This window comes from Polyodon spathula, chromosome 2 (genome assembly GCF_017654505.1).
Source record: "Polyodon spathula isolate WHYD16114869_AA chromosome 2, ASM1765450v1, whole genome shotgun sequence".
Classification (NCBI taxonomy): domain Eukaryota; kingdom Metazoa; phylum Chordata; class Actinopteri; order Acipenseriformes; family Polyodontidae; genus Polyodon; species Polyodon spathula.
The window spans coordinates 96,650,282-96,668,580 of record NC_054535.1 but is presented as its reverse complement, the minus strand read 5'-3'; the positions used below and the strand labels follow the sequence as shown (position 1 = coordinate 96,668,580).

The 18,299-nt window shown below is 37.0% G+C and overlaps 1 protein-coding gene across 2 annotated transcripts in view; it reads left to right on the top strand.

The window, feature by feature from the left end:
- The window catches only part of LOC121304533 (WD repeat-containing protein 7-like), a 214,009-nt gene that overhangs the window by 78,599 nt on the left and 117,111 nt on the right, over positions 1-18,299 (top strand). For both annotated transcript variants that reach the window (XM_041235722.1, XM_041235715.1), the window contains one exon: positions 4,316-4,429. In XM_041235722.1, the coding sequence (XP_041091656.1) occupies positions 4,316-4,429 (114 nt within the window). The remainder of the gene's footprint in view (positions 1-4,315; positions 4,430-18,299) is intronic.

Below are 18,299 nucleotides of genomic sequence, written 5' to 3'. Positions count from 1 at the left end.
TCTGTATGTACATAGTTAACATTTTAACAAGACATATATATTCTCTGCTTATTTAAGGTCATAGCTTATTTATTTTAGTAGGTCTTTTAACTTGTTAAAGCACTTCAAATGTATTCTAACGACCCTGCATGCATGTCATAATAATGTTTTTGTTGTATTGGTGCAGTATTACCAGAGACCCATTTGGGGGCAGTCATAGTAAAATGTTCTCTGGAAAGAACTGAAAGTTGAACTACAGTTGAGTGATATGTGACATGTGTATCTACTCAAGAGGCTGTATGGGTACATTTGTTGACATGCTGTGAGTTAGTTGTTACAGTGGAAGCATATACCTTAGTGGTGTACGCTCAACTGCTATCTAGAAGGAGGAACTCAAACTAGCTGAATGCAGCATGCATGTGAATGGTGGGGCGGGCATTTCCTCCAGTCTCCAAGTCTTCATTTTTTTTTAGAGCTTTTATTCTTTTTGCACTTCATGAACAATGTTCCTATAAACTTTGTCCTCTTTTTTTCAGACGCTTAACATTCATAAAGCAGGTACAATAGCTATGGTATCTTTACTTTAGAGTCAAGCTTTTAATTAATTAAATTCCTTTGGAATTAAAATACATAAATTAGATTGAAAGCTTTTTGGTCCTTTTTTTTCTTCTTTTTTTTTTTAAAAAAAAAAAACAGATGTTCACAGAACTCGGATTTAAATTCTTAGATTTCTTTCTGCAATTGTTGTTCTCTTCCACTTAAATCCAACACAAAGCACGACCTGTTCCATTCCCATTAGAATACCCTAAAGAGAAACAAACGCTCATATGGGCATTGGTTAGTTAACAGATCTGCTTGCTTCCTGCAACGCATTATGGAAGTACAATCATCAAATGAGACAAGAGTGGAAACCGACTAAGCTGTGTCCCTGAGTAGCAAAGCAATGATTATTTTTGTGCAAGCTTCTGTTTTTAAATAGAATGATTCCTCACTTAACAGCCAGACAGAAACTGAGATTATGTAAATGTCACCTTTGAATGCTTCCCTGTTTGCTCTCTCCTGTGAAAAACAAACCTAAAACTGAGATCTATCTCTGGCTTTTTGTGTGTGTGTTTCTGTGGGTGTAAGAAGGCAGACAGGCTGTATGTATAATGTAATTGGGAGCTGAGCTTTGGATCGATAAGAATGGTGTGAAGTGAATTAATGTGAGGCAGGCAGTCTGTCTATCAGAGAGAGAGAGAAGGAAATAGAGGACAGTGCTGATCACAGAGAAAGAGCTCTGCCTGTGTGTGCGCTGCAGAACCATCCCCAACAATGTACTATTCAGTCTAGCTGGCCCTCAGAAATAATGCTGTAAACCACATAAAGGGGACTTTTCTCCTGTAATCTCATTTGGGCTAAGTGTAATCTACAGAAATGCCTGCATTACTGTGCACAGGGAAAGCTTGCCTGTGTGTGTTCCAGGTACTCTGCTGTGATGGGTACATTTTTCATCCAGATGATATATTGGCCTGTCCCAGGAGACTGGTGCAAACTGAGTTTTTTTGCCTTCAAGGAGCCAAGACAAAGCACAAAGTTGGTTTAAATGAGCAGCCATCATATTTTTGTTTTTTTCTTTTTAAATACATGCAGAACCGGGCTGACGGAACAGAAGTGCATCTGCTTTTGTGCTTTAACCTCCAGTCTGAACTTTTCTTGGAGTTTTCCTTTTTCAGGTCTTAAAGTGAAATGGATGATTTAAGGGCCTGAAGTAAACAATGTACTTCTCAATGTCAGTGTTAAAGCTGACTGTTTACTTAAATAAAGGTAAAACCCCTCCAGTCTAATCCTAATTACATTGTAAAGCCAGCATATTTTATTGTTGGTATCAAAGTGTACAAAAACAGAAGTGGTTTAAGTCTCTTTATGAGCCTGTCCCTCTCTCAATTACTGCATATTGATTGGCAGCCATCCGGTCCAATTATAATACATAAGTCACAGTTTACATGTTGATTGGCAGTCAGTGCTGTCTGTTACAGGATAATTGAGGAATGAAAATCTGACACATGCAAGGTTGACATTGATATGTGAGCTCTGTGAGCAAACCTCAATCTATTCGGTCCTGCCACGTGGTGGTTTTATGAAGTGGTTGTCCACCGGGCGCCAGAGTGAGACCACCAACCTTATTTTACTGTCTGAGTGAATGAATCTGCTGCACTACCTGTTTACTACAATTTCAAATGCTTTTACCATACTACAGCAGGGTATACTTTTGAACGTGGGCACTGGAAACCAAGGATTGCTGTATTTCATTGATTCAATACCTTCTATTGTATGTACTTACCTAGAGATCAAATGGAACATGGTCGTTGGATTGTTCACTGCAGCAGCTGGTATGTTGTGTTTTGATCAGTAGAATCCGTGGTCATGTGGTTCCAAAGGGAAGAATTGCTCCAAGTATAAATGTTGCTCAGCTGGGGGCATATCGTGAAAGATGAGGTTTACTTTTTTGGTGGGTTAAGACTGTTTTAATTTGGAAGTCTGGGGTCCACTCCTTCAGTAAAGTTGCTCACAGTTGCTGTTATGAGCTATTCATTGGCTGCCCAGAGTCATATGCAGATTCCCTCAGTAAGGATCAACAATTTTACCCTACTATTATGTTCTGGGTGTGTTTTGACCTAAGAGTGGTTCCCACGCATAAATGTTACAGTCCTACTTTTTACATCATGACATCTCATGACTTTACCTAAATTCTGGGTCATGGACCTATAATCAGAAAATCATAATTCTGTTATGTTTAGTATTTCCATGCACTGATTATGTGATTGTATACGCCAGCAATATTTAGTTTTAGTTCAATATGATCGATGTACCCGAGTTCTCAACATCATAGGATGGTTAAGGGGAGCCCACTGGAGATGACCAACGTAGTTTCGTGCTTATCAAATTACTTGGGGCATGGATTCAAAGAAAAATGCATACATGTGTTATGTAAATGCTACTTTCTAATTTGTATACATTTTAAATAAAGGTAAGGAAGAGGAATAGCTCCTTTTTGCAAAGAGGCTGTTTCTGTTTAAGCCCTGAAAAGCACAGCTGCTTCTGAGCCATATGGGGATACAGTAGGTGGATGAAGTAGGTGCAAGTGAGCAATTTTTATGAATTGGGTGGCATAGCAGAGAAATGTAATTTTTTAATATGCTGGCCTCTCATCCATTGAGACCAGTGATTAATTAAACCAGCTACTAAAATCCTGCTGTGTTGAAATTCTGGCATAGGTCAGCTGTGGGATGAAGTGAGACTCAATGGTACACATGAAGCTCCATAGACTTTTTTGGAACTAAATTTTAAACAAGTACACCAGACAAACCATAAAAATGAAGTCTCCTCCTCTGTCCCTTAGGTTAACAAGACCATGGCAGGGTTATATGTCCCTTTTGTCATGTCATGCAATACTTGACATTGTAAGTGCCAAGTACTAATCGTGCAGTAAAAATAATAAAGTATGTGTTCTCCAGCTATTTCCTACATCATCTTGACAAGCACTTAACAGAACTTTAACAGCAAATAAATGTGTGTGTGTGGGGGGGGGTGGGGGGGGGGGGGGGGGGGGGGGGGACTTTCAGAAGTCACTTTGAAAGCTTCAGTAGAACTTTAGATAAGCTTATTGCAATTGATTTTAGGAAAAATATTGACTACATATTTTGTGTTTTTTTTTTTTTTTTGAGAGAGACAGAGAGAGAGAGAGACTAACAGACAATGATTATCAAAATAGTTAATTTAGCAATTTTACTGTTCCTAAAAATAGAGAGAGAGAGAGAGAGAGAGAGAGAGAGAGAGCCAAGTTGGGTATTTATCTAGGGTTAATAAGCCATTATTGAAGGGTAATCAATGTGGGTTCCCCAAAACTACACTCACACAGGATTTACCTGTAAAAATGACCCTCCCGTGTTTGTGTTTACAAAGGTCTGGGAGGGTGGGGGGGGGGTCATCTAGATTGTTGACTGGGTAAGGTCCAACCATGACCTTTTCCACGAAATTAAACCCCTGGTACCCCCCAACATCACTGATTAGACACTGTCCCATTCCAACCATGACCTTTTCCAGTTGCTAAATTGCTGCCCGTTCATGTTTGTTGTACTGTAGATGGCTTTGTTATTGGGATCTCTGTGCATTTTTAGTTTTGAGACCACAAGACTGTCAGATAGATTTAAAAAAAAAAAAAAAAAAAAAAAAAAAAAAAAAGATAAACAGATTGAAGCTGGAAACCATCCACATCAAGTGACCCGGTTCCATAAACACACACATCTCCAGTAGGTAAGAAAGACTAATGTTTTATTTCTACTTTCCATTTTAGCTGGAGCGGCTGCAGAGTCTGTTCAGACTCCCCCTGTAATTCCTGAACCTCAGGGGACCGAAATCAAAGTCCAGGAGGAAGAGGCTGACCTCACAGATGATGACATCGCAGCAGGTCAGTTTTGGTGAAGTCCTTTTTATAAACAACATATTTAAATGAGCAAATGTTACATTTGTACAGTTGAATAAATGCAGTACAAATGGGGGCAAGGGATCTCCTCTTCAAAAATAAGCAAAATATTTTAATGGCCAAACCTTCTCACAAGTGCAGAGATATTTTCCAACATGTTGACACAATTGTCTCGACAGACTTCCCTTTGATAATCCATTATTTCAGCTCAGTCGGGCTTCTCCCTACAAACCGCTCTTATTAGCTGAAAGGATTAAAAAGAAAAAAAAAAATTTCCTGTGGGAAAGCAAGTTGGGGAGTCTAATGACCTCCCAAGACATTTACAAAACCATCATTACACAGATCGTAGTATTGCTTGGAATACGAAAGCATGTTGTTATGAAGGGCTTATTATCCATTAAGCCTGTGTTGCCTAATGAGAAAACTGCCTGAAATTGTCTGTCTGTTTTGCAGCTGATTTAATTAGAGTGGTATAAGCATGATTATTTTCATATTGAATTACAACATTATTTGCATTTTAAACTTTGTTGCCAGCTCTCGGCAAACACTTTCCAATTAGTAAATGCTGACGCAACTGGTTCACCTCACATCATGTACAGTAACTAAATCCCACCAACTTCCAAAATACATACGGATGATATTCTTCGTTTCACCTTTAGATTTTTGCATATCTTTTTTTTTAATGGATGTAAGATAAGTTATTTGTATGATCATTTCAGCTTTACATTTGTTTTAAATAAATACAAATATAAGCCTGAGCCCAGTGCTGAATCACAATATAACAGGCTGATTGCAGATTAAAGACACAGATGGTAGGGAGTACATTATATTCACAGTTCAACTCATTTTACTATGCATTTTCACCTCCATTACCACCCATTAATAGACCTAGAGTTGGACATTTGATCAATGGAGTAGAAATGTAAGGTGTGTACTGTAACTGCATAAACCAGGATATCATCCCATCATGACACACTTTAATCCTGCTGGTAAAAAAATAAATAAATAAAATTGTTTACATATACATTATATATATAGACAGAAATGCATTTGTTTATTTTAGCAGGTGCCTTTATCCAAGGCTACTTACTGAGACTAGGGCGCATGACCTATGCATCAGCTGCAGAGCTGGGAGGTTAAGTGATTTGCTCAAGGTCACACAGTGAGTCAGTGAGTGAGCCGGGATTTGAACCGGGGACCTCCTGGTTACGCAGCCTCCTATAAATGCGTCATCCCTATACCCCTGTATCCCATGTCAGAGACCCCTCCTCCATTCCTCATTGATCTCAGGAGTAAGTATCAATGTTCTGTTCTGGTTAGCAGCTAGATGGTTGCTGTCAGCAGAATTTTTTATCTATTCTTTGTTTACCTTTACCTGGTGGAAAACCATGACCCTCTTTAACAGGGTAAAGTGACCAAAACATCGAGCAGGGTCTGTGGGGTTGGTGGTCTGCCTTACTGAAAGAACTTGTCTGTCTTACGTGTTTTGCATGTATGCATTTCCTTTCTAATGAGTGAAGAAAGGAATTAGTCTTAGTCTTAGAAGTCTTTGATCTTCGGGGGATTCCTTTTTTTAAAAATAACAATATAACACATAAAAGACAATGTAAACTTTCATGTAAACTAAATTATGGTGTGACAGGGGCAGGCTTGTCACTGGCTTCTCGGTGCATGCAAGAGTGCAGGAGCAGTTCGGACGCTCCAGGAGAACTGTGCTGTCAGTCATTTGCTTGAACAGGGGGCTCAGCCAGGGTTGACTGACTGAGAATCCCTGATTGGCTGAGGTGCAGGCCCTGTGGAGCATCCGACCAAACAAAAAGACCCTGCTCTGCACACCTGGGATGCTTGAGGTTATGGCTGAAAATGGTGCAGGATTACTGTGGGAGAGAGAGAAACAAACAGCCAGCAAAACAGCACTCGGAGGCAGCCCTTTATTTTCAGGTGAGCAAGCCAAAACCAGTAAGGGGGATAAAAATCACCCTAATATTCCAATCCGAGTTGCCGTATGTAAAACCGGCACTCGTCTGTGCCATGGAATAGGGTTAGTTGAGAGGGATCAAGAGCGATCCCCATACAGTATAGTGAAGGAGGTGTAGCGCATGTACTTCGGCAGTGGGGCCCTCCTTTTAGCGAACGGAGCGTTTGGCCCCTGTATTGGCAAACTTTTATTTTATAGCTGTGTTTTGTAATTTGGTATTGCTGTTTTCTATCACTCTCTTTGTTTACACTCCTGTTTGTGTATGTGCCCGAAACCTTACCATTGCTGGTACGGTTACGTGGTTTGCCCTACGTTATTTCACTTTGCCCTGGCACTACCATTGCTGATACCCTAGGGGTGGCACCATGCATTAGCACCTGTCATAATTGTGTAAGTAAATCAGTGCACCTGTGTGGCGTGTTAAAGAAAATATTCTCAGTCCAGCTCTTCAGTACAGTGAATTCCCACACCTGTCACAACTGTGTGACAGATGGGCATATACACTTTATTACAACAAAACTACACGAAGGTGTTTGTTTTGTTTGAATATGGGGGCTGCCATCTAACATCCTACTTAGTGTGCTTTATGAATGAATTGTAAAAAAATGAAAAGTGATAATTGTGTAACTCACAGCAATCCCTCCCCACCTGACACAAATACACACACACAAAGAATCCGGCTAATGAGTACTTCTAGCCTTTGTCTATCCCAGTAGCAGTTGCTTATTAAGTTTTGTTGTATTGCTGGATTCCATAGCTGAGATGGCTTTGCAGTGCTCAGAGTGAGCTTTTTATTTTAGGCACCTGCAGGCTTTTATTTTTTCTTTATGGTCACCAGAAAAAGAAAATGGTTGCCCATAACTGCATTGAAATGTATTAAATATAAATAAAAACTGTTGTTCAAAATAATATACTATTAATGTATACATTTTTTTACTTAAACAATAATGTGCATCTGTAAGTATGTGTTTTATTTACATATGTATGCAATACTTTTGCAGATGTGTTTTTCTGCACAGAAAAAAAACAACTTCTTTTTACAAAAGGCAGTCCAAAACAAACTTTAGAATAGGTAATAGTGAACAGTAATTTCAATACTGTGCTTGCTTACAATAACTGCAGTACATGAACCCAGATTCATTAGCTAATCAGTTGAACTGTTGGCACAATAATTGCTGAAATCACATGTGAACTTTTGGTTGAACACATTCAGAACACGAAAACTCCAAAGTCATGGGATTAAACTTTGAACTGTATTCTTCTGTAATTTCTGACTCATTCACTTTGTTTGTATTGCTGCTGCTTAGAGATATTGATATAACTTTCTTTGTTTTTGAAATAAGACAGCATTTTTTGCTGTCTGTTTGATAGCATTTTATTAATCTTTTAATAGGTTTGCGTGGACATCCGGGTAAGTTGGTGCGTACACACATAGCCTCAGAGCTGCTGAAAACAAACAGCTGTCAGTGTTTCCATTTGGAATTGATGTGCTTTTAATTATAACTACCGTACACTATAAGTTATTTTCCCAAAATGACAAGGAATTGTGTGGTTGTGGGATGCCACTACCATGATTCTATGAAAGACAAGTTGCTGTCATTTTTTTAATTGCCAAAGCAGCGCTTAAACTTGAAGCCTAAATAGACGAGAAGTGTCTGGCTGCTGTACATCGGCAGCTACCAAGATGGATCTAAAAAACCTTCTGCAGCAAACATGTTCATGGTAAACAGAGTTGTACTTAGTGTAAGTTACAGTAATACTCACAATTTTAATTTATACTCAAATGTAACAACCACAATACTGTACCACTTTAGAAGTGCAGATATGGGTGTTATTAATAAGCAGATACATGAATATATTATTATTATTATTATTATTATTATTATTATTATTATTAATATATAATAATAATAATAATAATAATAATAATAATAATAATAATATATCGACTTGTGAAATAATTAGTACTATACTGTATTTTAATAGTACACGAACATTTGTGATTTTTTATCATGTTATATTCCGATTTTTTTTTTAAAACCTTAATATGAAACCTTTTTGTATTGAATATAGGTTATGTAATAAAAAACACTTGGTTTAAACATTTAAATGTAACTTGTGACAAAAACATTATGTGATTTTAAATGGTTGTATTTGAACATTTTTACATGAGTTTTAAAATTATACGATTACTATCTCCCCTTATTTATAGAAAGTATTCTTACATATTTATTAAATAATAATAATAATAATAATAATAATAATAATAATAAGGCTGGGATTTTGCCACATGTGTCAGATACAGTTTTTAAAAAAAAATTTGTGCCCGTGCCTTGCAATACATGTGATTTTTGTTGGCTTGTCTGATTTTTCACTGAATTGAACGCACTAAACTTTACCAACATGACTTGTGTAAAATGTACGATAGCAGGCGTTCTATGAAGACAGGAATTCTTTCAATGTACAGCATGCTGCATCAGAAATAAAAATAAAAAAAATAAAAAAAACTTCTACAAGGACAGAAGAAAAAAGATGAATTGTTGTTAAACTTTATTTTTAAACGGTATGCAAAATCTTTTGTTTAATTTGTGCTGTCCTGTAATGCCGGATGAAAACATGCCGAAAGCAAAAGAAACTTTTCTGATTGTACAGTAGCTGTAGGCTGTGAAACTTGCCTATTTACATAATTAAACACTTGCACATTAAGGGACCAGTTTGCCACTTCCATTTCGATGTAGTGAAAATTGTAATAAAAATATTTAAATGCATTTTCCTGTTTTTTTGTGACGTAGGCACTAAGACGTCATATTATGTTTAACATGTTCAAAGGTATTTTAGTCATAATAAAAAAATACAAATTGTTATTAAATATTGAGAAAAGTGCATATGTAAAAAAAAAATACAGCACAAAGTGTTTGCCTGTAGGCGACTAAAATAATATTTACTCGCCAAAAGAAAAAAAAAAACGGTTGCCATGGCGACTAAAATGGTAGCTACTTCGAGCACTGCTTTGTGTAACAGTGTTCAGTACCTGTGCTATCAATGTAACTTCCATTTGAGGGTAATCCAATAAAAAATGAGCAATTATGATAAAAACCATTCTGTATTAATGGTGACTAATATTGGTGTGATCAGTAAAAGATTTGCTGCATGTGCACTTTCTATGTCACTGCACCATTCATCTTAAAAATGTAATTTTATTAATAGCGTGTCACCATTTAAGGTTATTCTGAGCCAGCTCTTTGTGAGTGACTTAGTGGGCTACATTCTCAAAGCTATAGCTCTGGCCAAATGTTTTGCATCACCCTATAAAATTAACAAATGTTACTTTATAAAGTCAAATAAAACCTGCTGAATAATGTTACATTAGCATATTGAATTATATAGTGCTTTGTAGTTTTGCATATATTAACAAAAGATTGACAAATTGAATAAATGTGACATTAAAAAATCTAACATGAAATACTGTACTACTATTTTGAGCTTCCGGTAGACTTTTTTACGTTAACATTTTGTGGTTTCAAAAGAAAACCTGGGGTGTTTGCACACTCCAGTCATTTTTTTTTTTTTTTTTTTAACTTACTTGGCCAATTGTTTTTTTTTCTTTCCAAATACATATAGTTAAATATATAGCTAAAAAACTGAGTGGCCTTTTAACTTGAACATCTGACTGTAAATTTGGAGCATCCAGCTTTGCCTCGTCTTGTTATTGATGTTCATTATGAGATAAAATGAAAGGTCTTGCAGTTAGAATCAGTTCTGAGGGACTGTAAGGCATGCAGTTTAGGGAGCAGCCTTATTACAGATCCATTTTGGTCTGATACATTCATTGAACTGAAAAATCCATCTCCTGCATCTAATGTGGTTAAGTTTCTTCTTAATCCCAGCATTTTTATGAATTTGTTTCTGTGTATTTCTTATAAATAATGTAATAATTCTGATTAAGACCCTGATTAAACCTAAAATCTCATTGGCAAAATTCAAAAGCAGTATGGGAAAGTTCATTTTGGTGATTTATTAATATATTGTAAGTTTTATAGTCTGAAACGGAGGGAATGTCATACAAATCGCCTATTGAATCGAATGAAAAAAAAGGATCTTTTTTAAATGAATAGGGCTTACAGTAATGGAACAGATGTGAGCCACACAAAAAAAAATGGAAATAGATTGAAGGGAGACAATTTAACCTTTCTCTGTCTCCTTGAAATTATGATGCCACTTTCTTTCTGTTACATATCTTTTCTAAAGCTAATATCTATTGATTGTTTTTACAGGACAGACTTTGATCAGCTCTGGCCAGTAAGAATGCCTGTACTATATTATAAAGTGCCCTAATCCTTTTTCAAACTGTACTTTCATCTCAATCACCTCGATCAATTCTGTTACTTAAAATTGAATTGCATTTCTTTATTTCTGTTTCATTGTATTACTCTGTGTCTGCGCCCTTTTAAAGAATGCTACCCTTCACTGTACAAGCTAGCTGTTTTGAGGGATAAAAACAGTATTTTAAAAGATATAAATATGTTTTTAACTTGTATGTGAAGGCTATAAAATGTCAAGGCATTTACCTGGTAAGTTCTATAGAAGAGGTTTATATCCAACACAATACACCTCTGCCCCAAATTACTGACAAACAAGAAATTTGCATTATTCTTTTAACTAACTTGATTCAGTTAAGTGTGCTAATGGCATATCCTTGTAATGTATTCACTACCTTCCAAGTCAGATAATACATAATATATTTCTTAGTTATACTTTAAGCATGCAAATGAAGAAAGTTTTTGTAATTTACTTTTGCTTAGCCTATGATGCTGAATCAGTCTAAAGGACGGGCACTCAAGCTCTCAAAGTATTTAATTGTGTTCTGGTTTTTGTTAAGCCGCAATCAAGTTGTATTGGATCTGTGGACAGTATACAGCATAAATGAACACTGTTTGTGCCATGAAATTTGCTGAATAAACATAAAAAAAGATTGTAGGCAAATAAACATAGAAAAATGATGGATATATTTTAAAACCACTGCAGAATGGATTCTGAAGTTTTAAGTTGTCTGTGTTATCCTGTTTGTAAATGTGACAAATTCTGTCAGAATTCAGCAGTCTTTCTTTCAAATCTGCAGTCTCTGCTGCTTTTGTCTCAGTCCAGTCCTGTAAGAGTTACACAACTTGTGCTTGTGGTTTTTCTTTTTCTCAGGGTGTTATCAATCAGTTGAGGCTTTTCTTTTAAAAAGATAAATGGACTGTGTTGGTGCAAACCTATTTATATGCCAGTTTTTATAGTGAACATAAATACCTGACCTATAGAAGTGAGATTGTGGGGGTGCCCAGAGAAAAACAAATCAAACATCCCCAATTTCAGATGAGTTCACCAGAGAACAGTTCTGACAAGTCTCAGATCTATTCTATTCATACACTTTGCATTTAATTTGTCTAAGGGGCTGTTTCTTGCTATTTCCATAGCAACAAAAACATGTTCTTAAATGAGACATCGCTTTATGGTGACATTTGCCAGATGTTTGTAGATCTTACCCAACTAAAAACAGAAGCTTGCCCAATTTAAAGTCAGAAAAAGACAATAGTTATGTTAAGATCACAAGAAATGTAATATCCAGATCATATCCAGATATAACATATATAACATTATTATAATTTAGAGATAATTTTCGCTAATTAAGAAATGTATTATAAAGATCACCACTTTAGTTTTGAAATAACCCTTGTTTGCAACATTTTATTCCATTAATAATTTTACAGTGTTTTTAGTTAAATTGCTTGAAATTGTTCAGTTTTTGAAAATTTCTAAATAATTGGTTCAGTTAAATTTAAATGCAATGTCAAAATACATCTATCTATCTATCTATCTATCTATCTATATATATATATATATATCTCACCTGTTATAAGACGCCTTGTTACAGTGTGGAATCGGTTATAACACGACAGGGTCGTGGCTCCCATTTTCTCCATAATGCCGTTACAGTAAGGCGGAACACAAATAGTACAGTCTTGTAAATATGGCTCCCCATTATAGCGTTATAAAGGGTGATCACAGTATATAATACACAGCCCTGCAAAAGTCTCAGACATTTTTCTACTCTGATGCATTATAAGCATCAACAATTTACTCAGTCTCCACTAGCGTTTTCTGCTCTTATAACAACCTTGACTTGCATAAAGAAGGAAAAACATTGAGTGAAATCGCTTGCATCACTCGATTTTCAAGGTGTGGTATCCGAAGCATAACACTGTGTAACAAATTGCTTATGCCTCAAAAGTATAGAAAATGGCTATTATTCCCTTCAAACTTTGCTTTTGTGACCAGGACAGTGATATTTTGAAATTTACCTATTTTCCAGAACATTCCAGATAGATTCAGTGCTGAGTAAACTTGGAGTAACTTCTAGAACTTTCTAGAACTTTCCAGTAATATAAATAGTATAAATACAGGGGCCTTAAGCCAACCAGTTCAGTTTAGTTCCAGCTGCCTAAGTGGATACATATCTGCATTTTTCTGAGATGGCATCAAGAGGCTGCAATGGTGGCATTCCTGATGGGAAGTCCCTACCACAGGCGGGACTGGCCACAGCGGACCGAGTTCTTGTGGGGAGGAACAACGTCAAGTGGGAGCCACTGGTGGACCCCCGGAAGGTGCTGATGCCACCACTGCACATCAAATTGGGCCTTATGAAACAATTTGTCAGAGCTCTAGATAAGGAGTCGGCAGCCTTCAAGACTTCTTCCCTAAGCTGTCTGAGGCAAAGGTCAAAGCCGGTGTCTTCGTCGGACCACAGGTAAAGAAGATCCTGGAGTGCAATGAATTCCCCAAGAAGCTCCGTAGTAAGGAGAAAGCGGCTTGGAACAGCTTTGTCGCAGTGGTTCGGGGCTTCCTGGGCAATCACAAGGCCGAAAACTATGTGGAGCTGGTTGAGACTCTGGTGAAGAAGTACGGCACAATGGGCTGTAGGATGTCCCTCAAAGTCCATATCCTTGATGCTCATCTTGATAAATTCAAGGAGAACATGGGAGCGTACTCGAAGGAGCAATGCGAGCGCTTCCACCAAGATATACTGGACTTTGAACGCCGCTACCAAGGACAGTATAACGAGAACATGATGGGAGACTACATTTGGGGGCTGATTCGTGAAAGTGATTTAGAGTATAATTGTAAATCCTGAAAAACTACTCGCTTCTAAATCTTTTGTAGTCATTTTTGTATTATTTTAGTATAAATACATGTTAATTTGGATTCATATGTTGTTTTTTTCTGACTTTATATGAACAAAAAGACCGTTTTCTCATTGGAAATAGGTAAATTTCAAAATATCACTGTCCTGGTCACAAAAGCAAAGTTTGTGGGGAATAATAGCCATTTTCTATACTTTTGAGGCATAAGCAATTAGGAAATAACACTTACTACCCAGGAACAAAAATTGTGTTACATAGTGTAATTAACAAGTACAGAGAAACATAATCTGTAATTTACAAACCTAGGTCTGGAAGACCCGAAAAGCTGTCTAACAAGGATGAGCAATACTTGAAGATAATATTTTTAAGGAATGGAAAGAAGACAAGCATTGAATTGACAACAGAACTGGCAGAAGACACAGGCGATGTTGCCCATCAAATCAACAGTAACAAGGTCACTCTTGAAATCAGGACTTAAAGGATGTGTTGCAGTAAGAATACCTTTAATTAAAGGGAAGAAGACTAAAAGGCTAAAATATGCACAAGAACACAGAAACTGGATAATAGAACAATGGTGAAAGGTGCTTTGGACTGTTGATGGAAAATTATACTAACATAATGGTAAGTAAATTGTTTCTGTGTTATGTGAGAACTTTCTCTGTGTGTATTTTGTCTGTTTTTTTCCACAGAAATGCTAACACAGCTACTGGCTTCAGCTGTCCTATGTTAGACAGAGACGCGCGCTTTGGGTCAAGCTGCTTGCAGTTTTTCCCACAGTCTCGTTGCCACATTAAGATCTGCTTGCAGAGTTAGTATGAAGATTAGTAGGGCTCTAAGAGTAGGCTTCCTCAGTTTTCAAACTGTTGGTTAGCCAAGCGCAGTGAACCACGGCTGCCCATTGACTGTGCTCTTCACTGTCTAAGGGCACTCTCTTGGTGCAAACAGTCTGCTCACCTGTGCCTGGTGTAGCGTTGGGGTGTCGCCAAAAAGGGAGGCCATCACCACGAACACTTCCAGCATAGGCTGGCCCACTATGTAGAATGGCACTCCCCATAATGGTTTGGAACTGCTGTCAGTATAACTGGCCTTATAGCATTGTTGCAAAGGGTTTGAGGGAAGCATGTGCTTGTCCATGCAGACAACACAAAAGTGGTGGTCTGCATCAACCTCAGGTCTCTCAGTCTCCATTGTGTGGCCCGTAAGCTTTGCCCTGGATACACGAGAACCTACTCTCACTGCGGGTGGTCTAATGGTTAAAGAAAAGAGCTTGTAACCAGGGGGTCTCCGGTTTAAATCCCGGCTCAGCCACTGACTCATTGTGTGACCCTGAGGAAGTCACTTAACCTCCTTGTGCTCCGTCTTTAGGACGGGATGTTGTTGTAAGTGACTCTGCAGCTGATGCATAGTTTACACATCCTACTATGTGTCAGCAGTTTTTTTATGCCTTCATGGGCAGGTGGGACTGTGTCACTCACACTCTGTGCAGCTTAGATATATCTATTCAGGTTAGACAGTATTAAAGGTTAAATACCCATTAGGTAATGGTTACATTTCTATTTTAGGGAACCAGGATTATTATAATAACCTAACGTTTTCCATTGAATACTTAACAAGCCTAATGACTTCTTCAGACAAATCCAAAATGTAACTTTTTTCACTAAGAAAGCAACAATATGGAGGAAGAGAGGAGAAGAATTTAAAGAAAAGTGAATCATGTGTTAAACATGGTGGAGGTTGTGTGATGGTATGGGTTTGTTTTTCTTCCTCAGCCACTGGTGACCTTTGTATTGTAGAAGGATAAATGAATGCTGCAAAATATCAAGATGATTTGAACTCACGTTTGTTATCCAGTGCTAGGTTATTGGACAGAAGTTTGTATTCTAGCAGGCTAATGACCCTCCATCTCAGTCCCCAGACTTGAATCCCATCGAGATGTTGTTGATTGACTTGAAGGCCGTTGTTGCAAAAAGGAAACTAAAGTCGATTACAAAACTCAAAGCTGTATGTGTTGGAAGACAGAGCAAAACTATCTCAGGAAAGATGCTAGGAACTGGTTTCAAAATACAAAAAAAAAGAAGTTATAAAGGAAGCAAAGGGTGGGCCCACAAAATAATAATGTAAAGTGCCCAAATACTTATGGCAATGTATGAAATTAGTTGTTCCATGTTGTTTTTCATCTTATGCATGTTATGTAATAATTTCTTGTTTTGTTATAAAGCTGAATCTATATATATTTCAGTCGACCAAGTATAAGTTATAGAAATAACTTTGTTTGTATAGTTTCTCTTTGTTTTTTGTTTTTTTAATATACTCTGCCCAAATACATTTGTCAAATATTTGGCTAAGTAAATGAAGAAAAAAAAAAACAGAAATATGATTAATTTCAATATCAAATTTGACCCTGCTGTTATACAAGCACCTTGGCTTCATGGACTGCCTATGTAGGATCAGAGGTAAATGACATCAGAAAAGCAGGTTTCAAATACATCAACTCAATTCCTGTCAGTCTTGTGATGTGCAATGTAGAGAATGACATCAAGAAACAAACTTTTTATGCCACTCACACCAATGAGAGTCCACAGTAATCTCATTACTTTGTCATCCGTCAGTCGCCACAGACCAACTGTATTAATTTTTATCAAACAACACGAGATGCTGAACTGAAATCACAAGACCTTTTCTACGTGTTATGTTTGAAATGTGTAATATTGTATTTAACTAATTGTTGAAATGATTGTTGCGTAATAAAATAGTATTCGCTTTTCTGTTGAATCGCTCTGACTGTTTTTGATGACTAATGAATAGTTTTCTGTGGATTCGTAGCACAAACTGTCGATTTGTTAATTCAAAGCCACACAGCCACTTTTAGTTCGAACATTCAAAGAAGTAGTCAATCAAAAGATCAAATTTGATGTCACAGAAATGTTTTAAATGGAATTGTTTATTGACTTTTAATTTTGTGGAAATTCATTATATTATAATGTGTTAATCTGGACACTGCTTGTCTTCAGCATGATTTGCATGGGATTAAAAATCAGGTGTCCTCTGAGTTCGACAAAAGCAGAGGAAGTCTAGTGACCTCAGACGTGGATTCGTTTTCATCAAGAAAAGTCAGTAAATTCAATATGAAATGCTATGTTGTGGCCGGAGAAGGCGCTTTTGTGCATGATTTGTAAACAGTGACCGGTTGTAAATAACAAATTTTGTTGTACCTTCTTTTCCAAAGGCTAGAATAACCAGTTCGTCCCTTGAGTGATATGTATTCCCATACATACCTTCAAGTGCACCATTCAAAGTATCAATTTTTTAAGAGTCGCCAATTATGTCTTGTATTTTCACCAGATCCCCATTGGGTTATGCCTAATCATTGCGTTTTACTGAACTGTAGACACTCGGGACAGATCATACCTATTTGAATAGTATAGTATGATTTATTATAAAGGATAGCGTTGCTTTGAGGCGAATACCCCGGAAGTGCTATCTAACATAACAGTGATATGGTCGATTCGCACGGGAATAAAAAGGCACAGGACGTCTGAGTTTGAAAAAATTCCAGAGGTCCTGTAAAAAAATCGGAGAACCTCTTGAGAAAACTATCTGTGAAATGGACAGTTCACACAGGACTACATTAAACCGATTTCTGGTAAAAATTCAGAAGCCATCTGTTTATATGGTGAACTGAAATCGCGAATCAGGCTTTAGACCACCTTCACTCTTTTACATTTAAAATGGGCTCTTGCTGCCCATATTTCTGACCCTTGGGGTTAAAGGTCTCTCTGACACTGATAGAACACAACAGCGTTCGGTTACATCAGCACTTCCTGCCACGCTTGATTGCTTTTCCCATTGAATGCCCTAAGACATAAATCTAGATTGAAGGGAGGAATTTTTATTACATAAAGGAGGACAGGTACATCTCAATAACCAATGTTTCACCATTACATCAAGTACCTCACAGAATATAAAGATGTGCTGCTTGTGTATAACTTAATGACCTGTTTTAAAAAGAATAGTATGTTATGAAAAAGCCTAGTATAGTAAACAATACAGACATCAGTGGGTATCAGTATATAGTTGACTGAGATGGAACATGCAGTTGTTCATTGTAGAGATCTATGTATTTATTTATTCATTCATTATATGTATATATGTGTGTGTGTGTGTGTGTATATATATATATATAATATAATAATATATAGTATAGTGATGTAATATATACATATATATCTATGAGATAATATACCGCATTGCCATATATATATCATTGATATATATATATATATCATATATATATATAATATACATTTGTTATATAGTGTGCATTAAATGTGTCTACTTCTTCCATGTGATGCTAGTCCTGGCTGACCTTGTTTAAAAGCAGGGGATCAAAGGTGATCAACATTGGCACAAATCAGTAACCTTTAATATCATTAAAGTTGGACTTTTTTTTAAACCCCCCCACTTAATCCGTTAAGAAGGTAGAAAGCCATAATTACTGACAAATTTCTGGGAGGCTGTGCTTGGAGGGCGTGAGCAGAGTATTCCCAATTGTAAAGAAGAGTGATTCTTTGCAGCCTGTGATTTGAGAGGAGCAGATTCCTTTGTTTTCACTGATATATGGAGTCAAGTTGATTGTATTACTGCACCCTGATAGTCAGAGGTCAGCACATCCTGTCAGGAGACAGCGGCAATT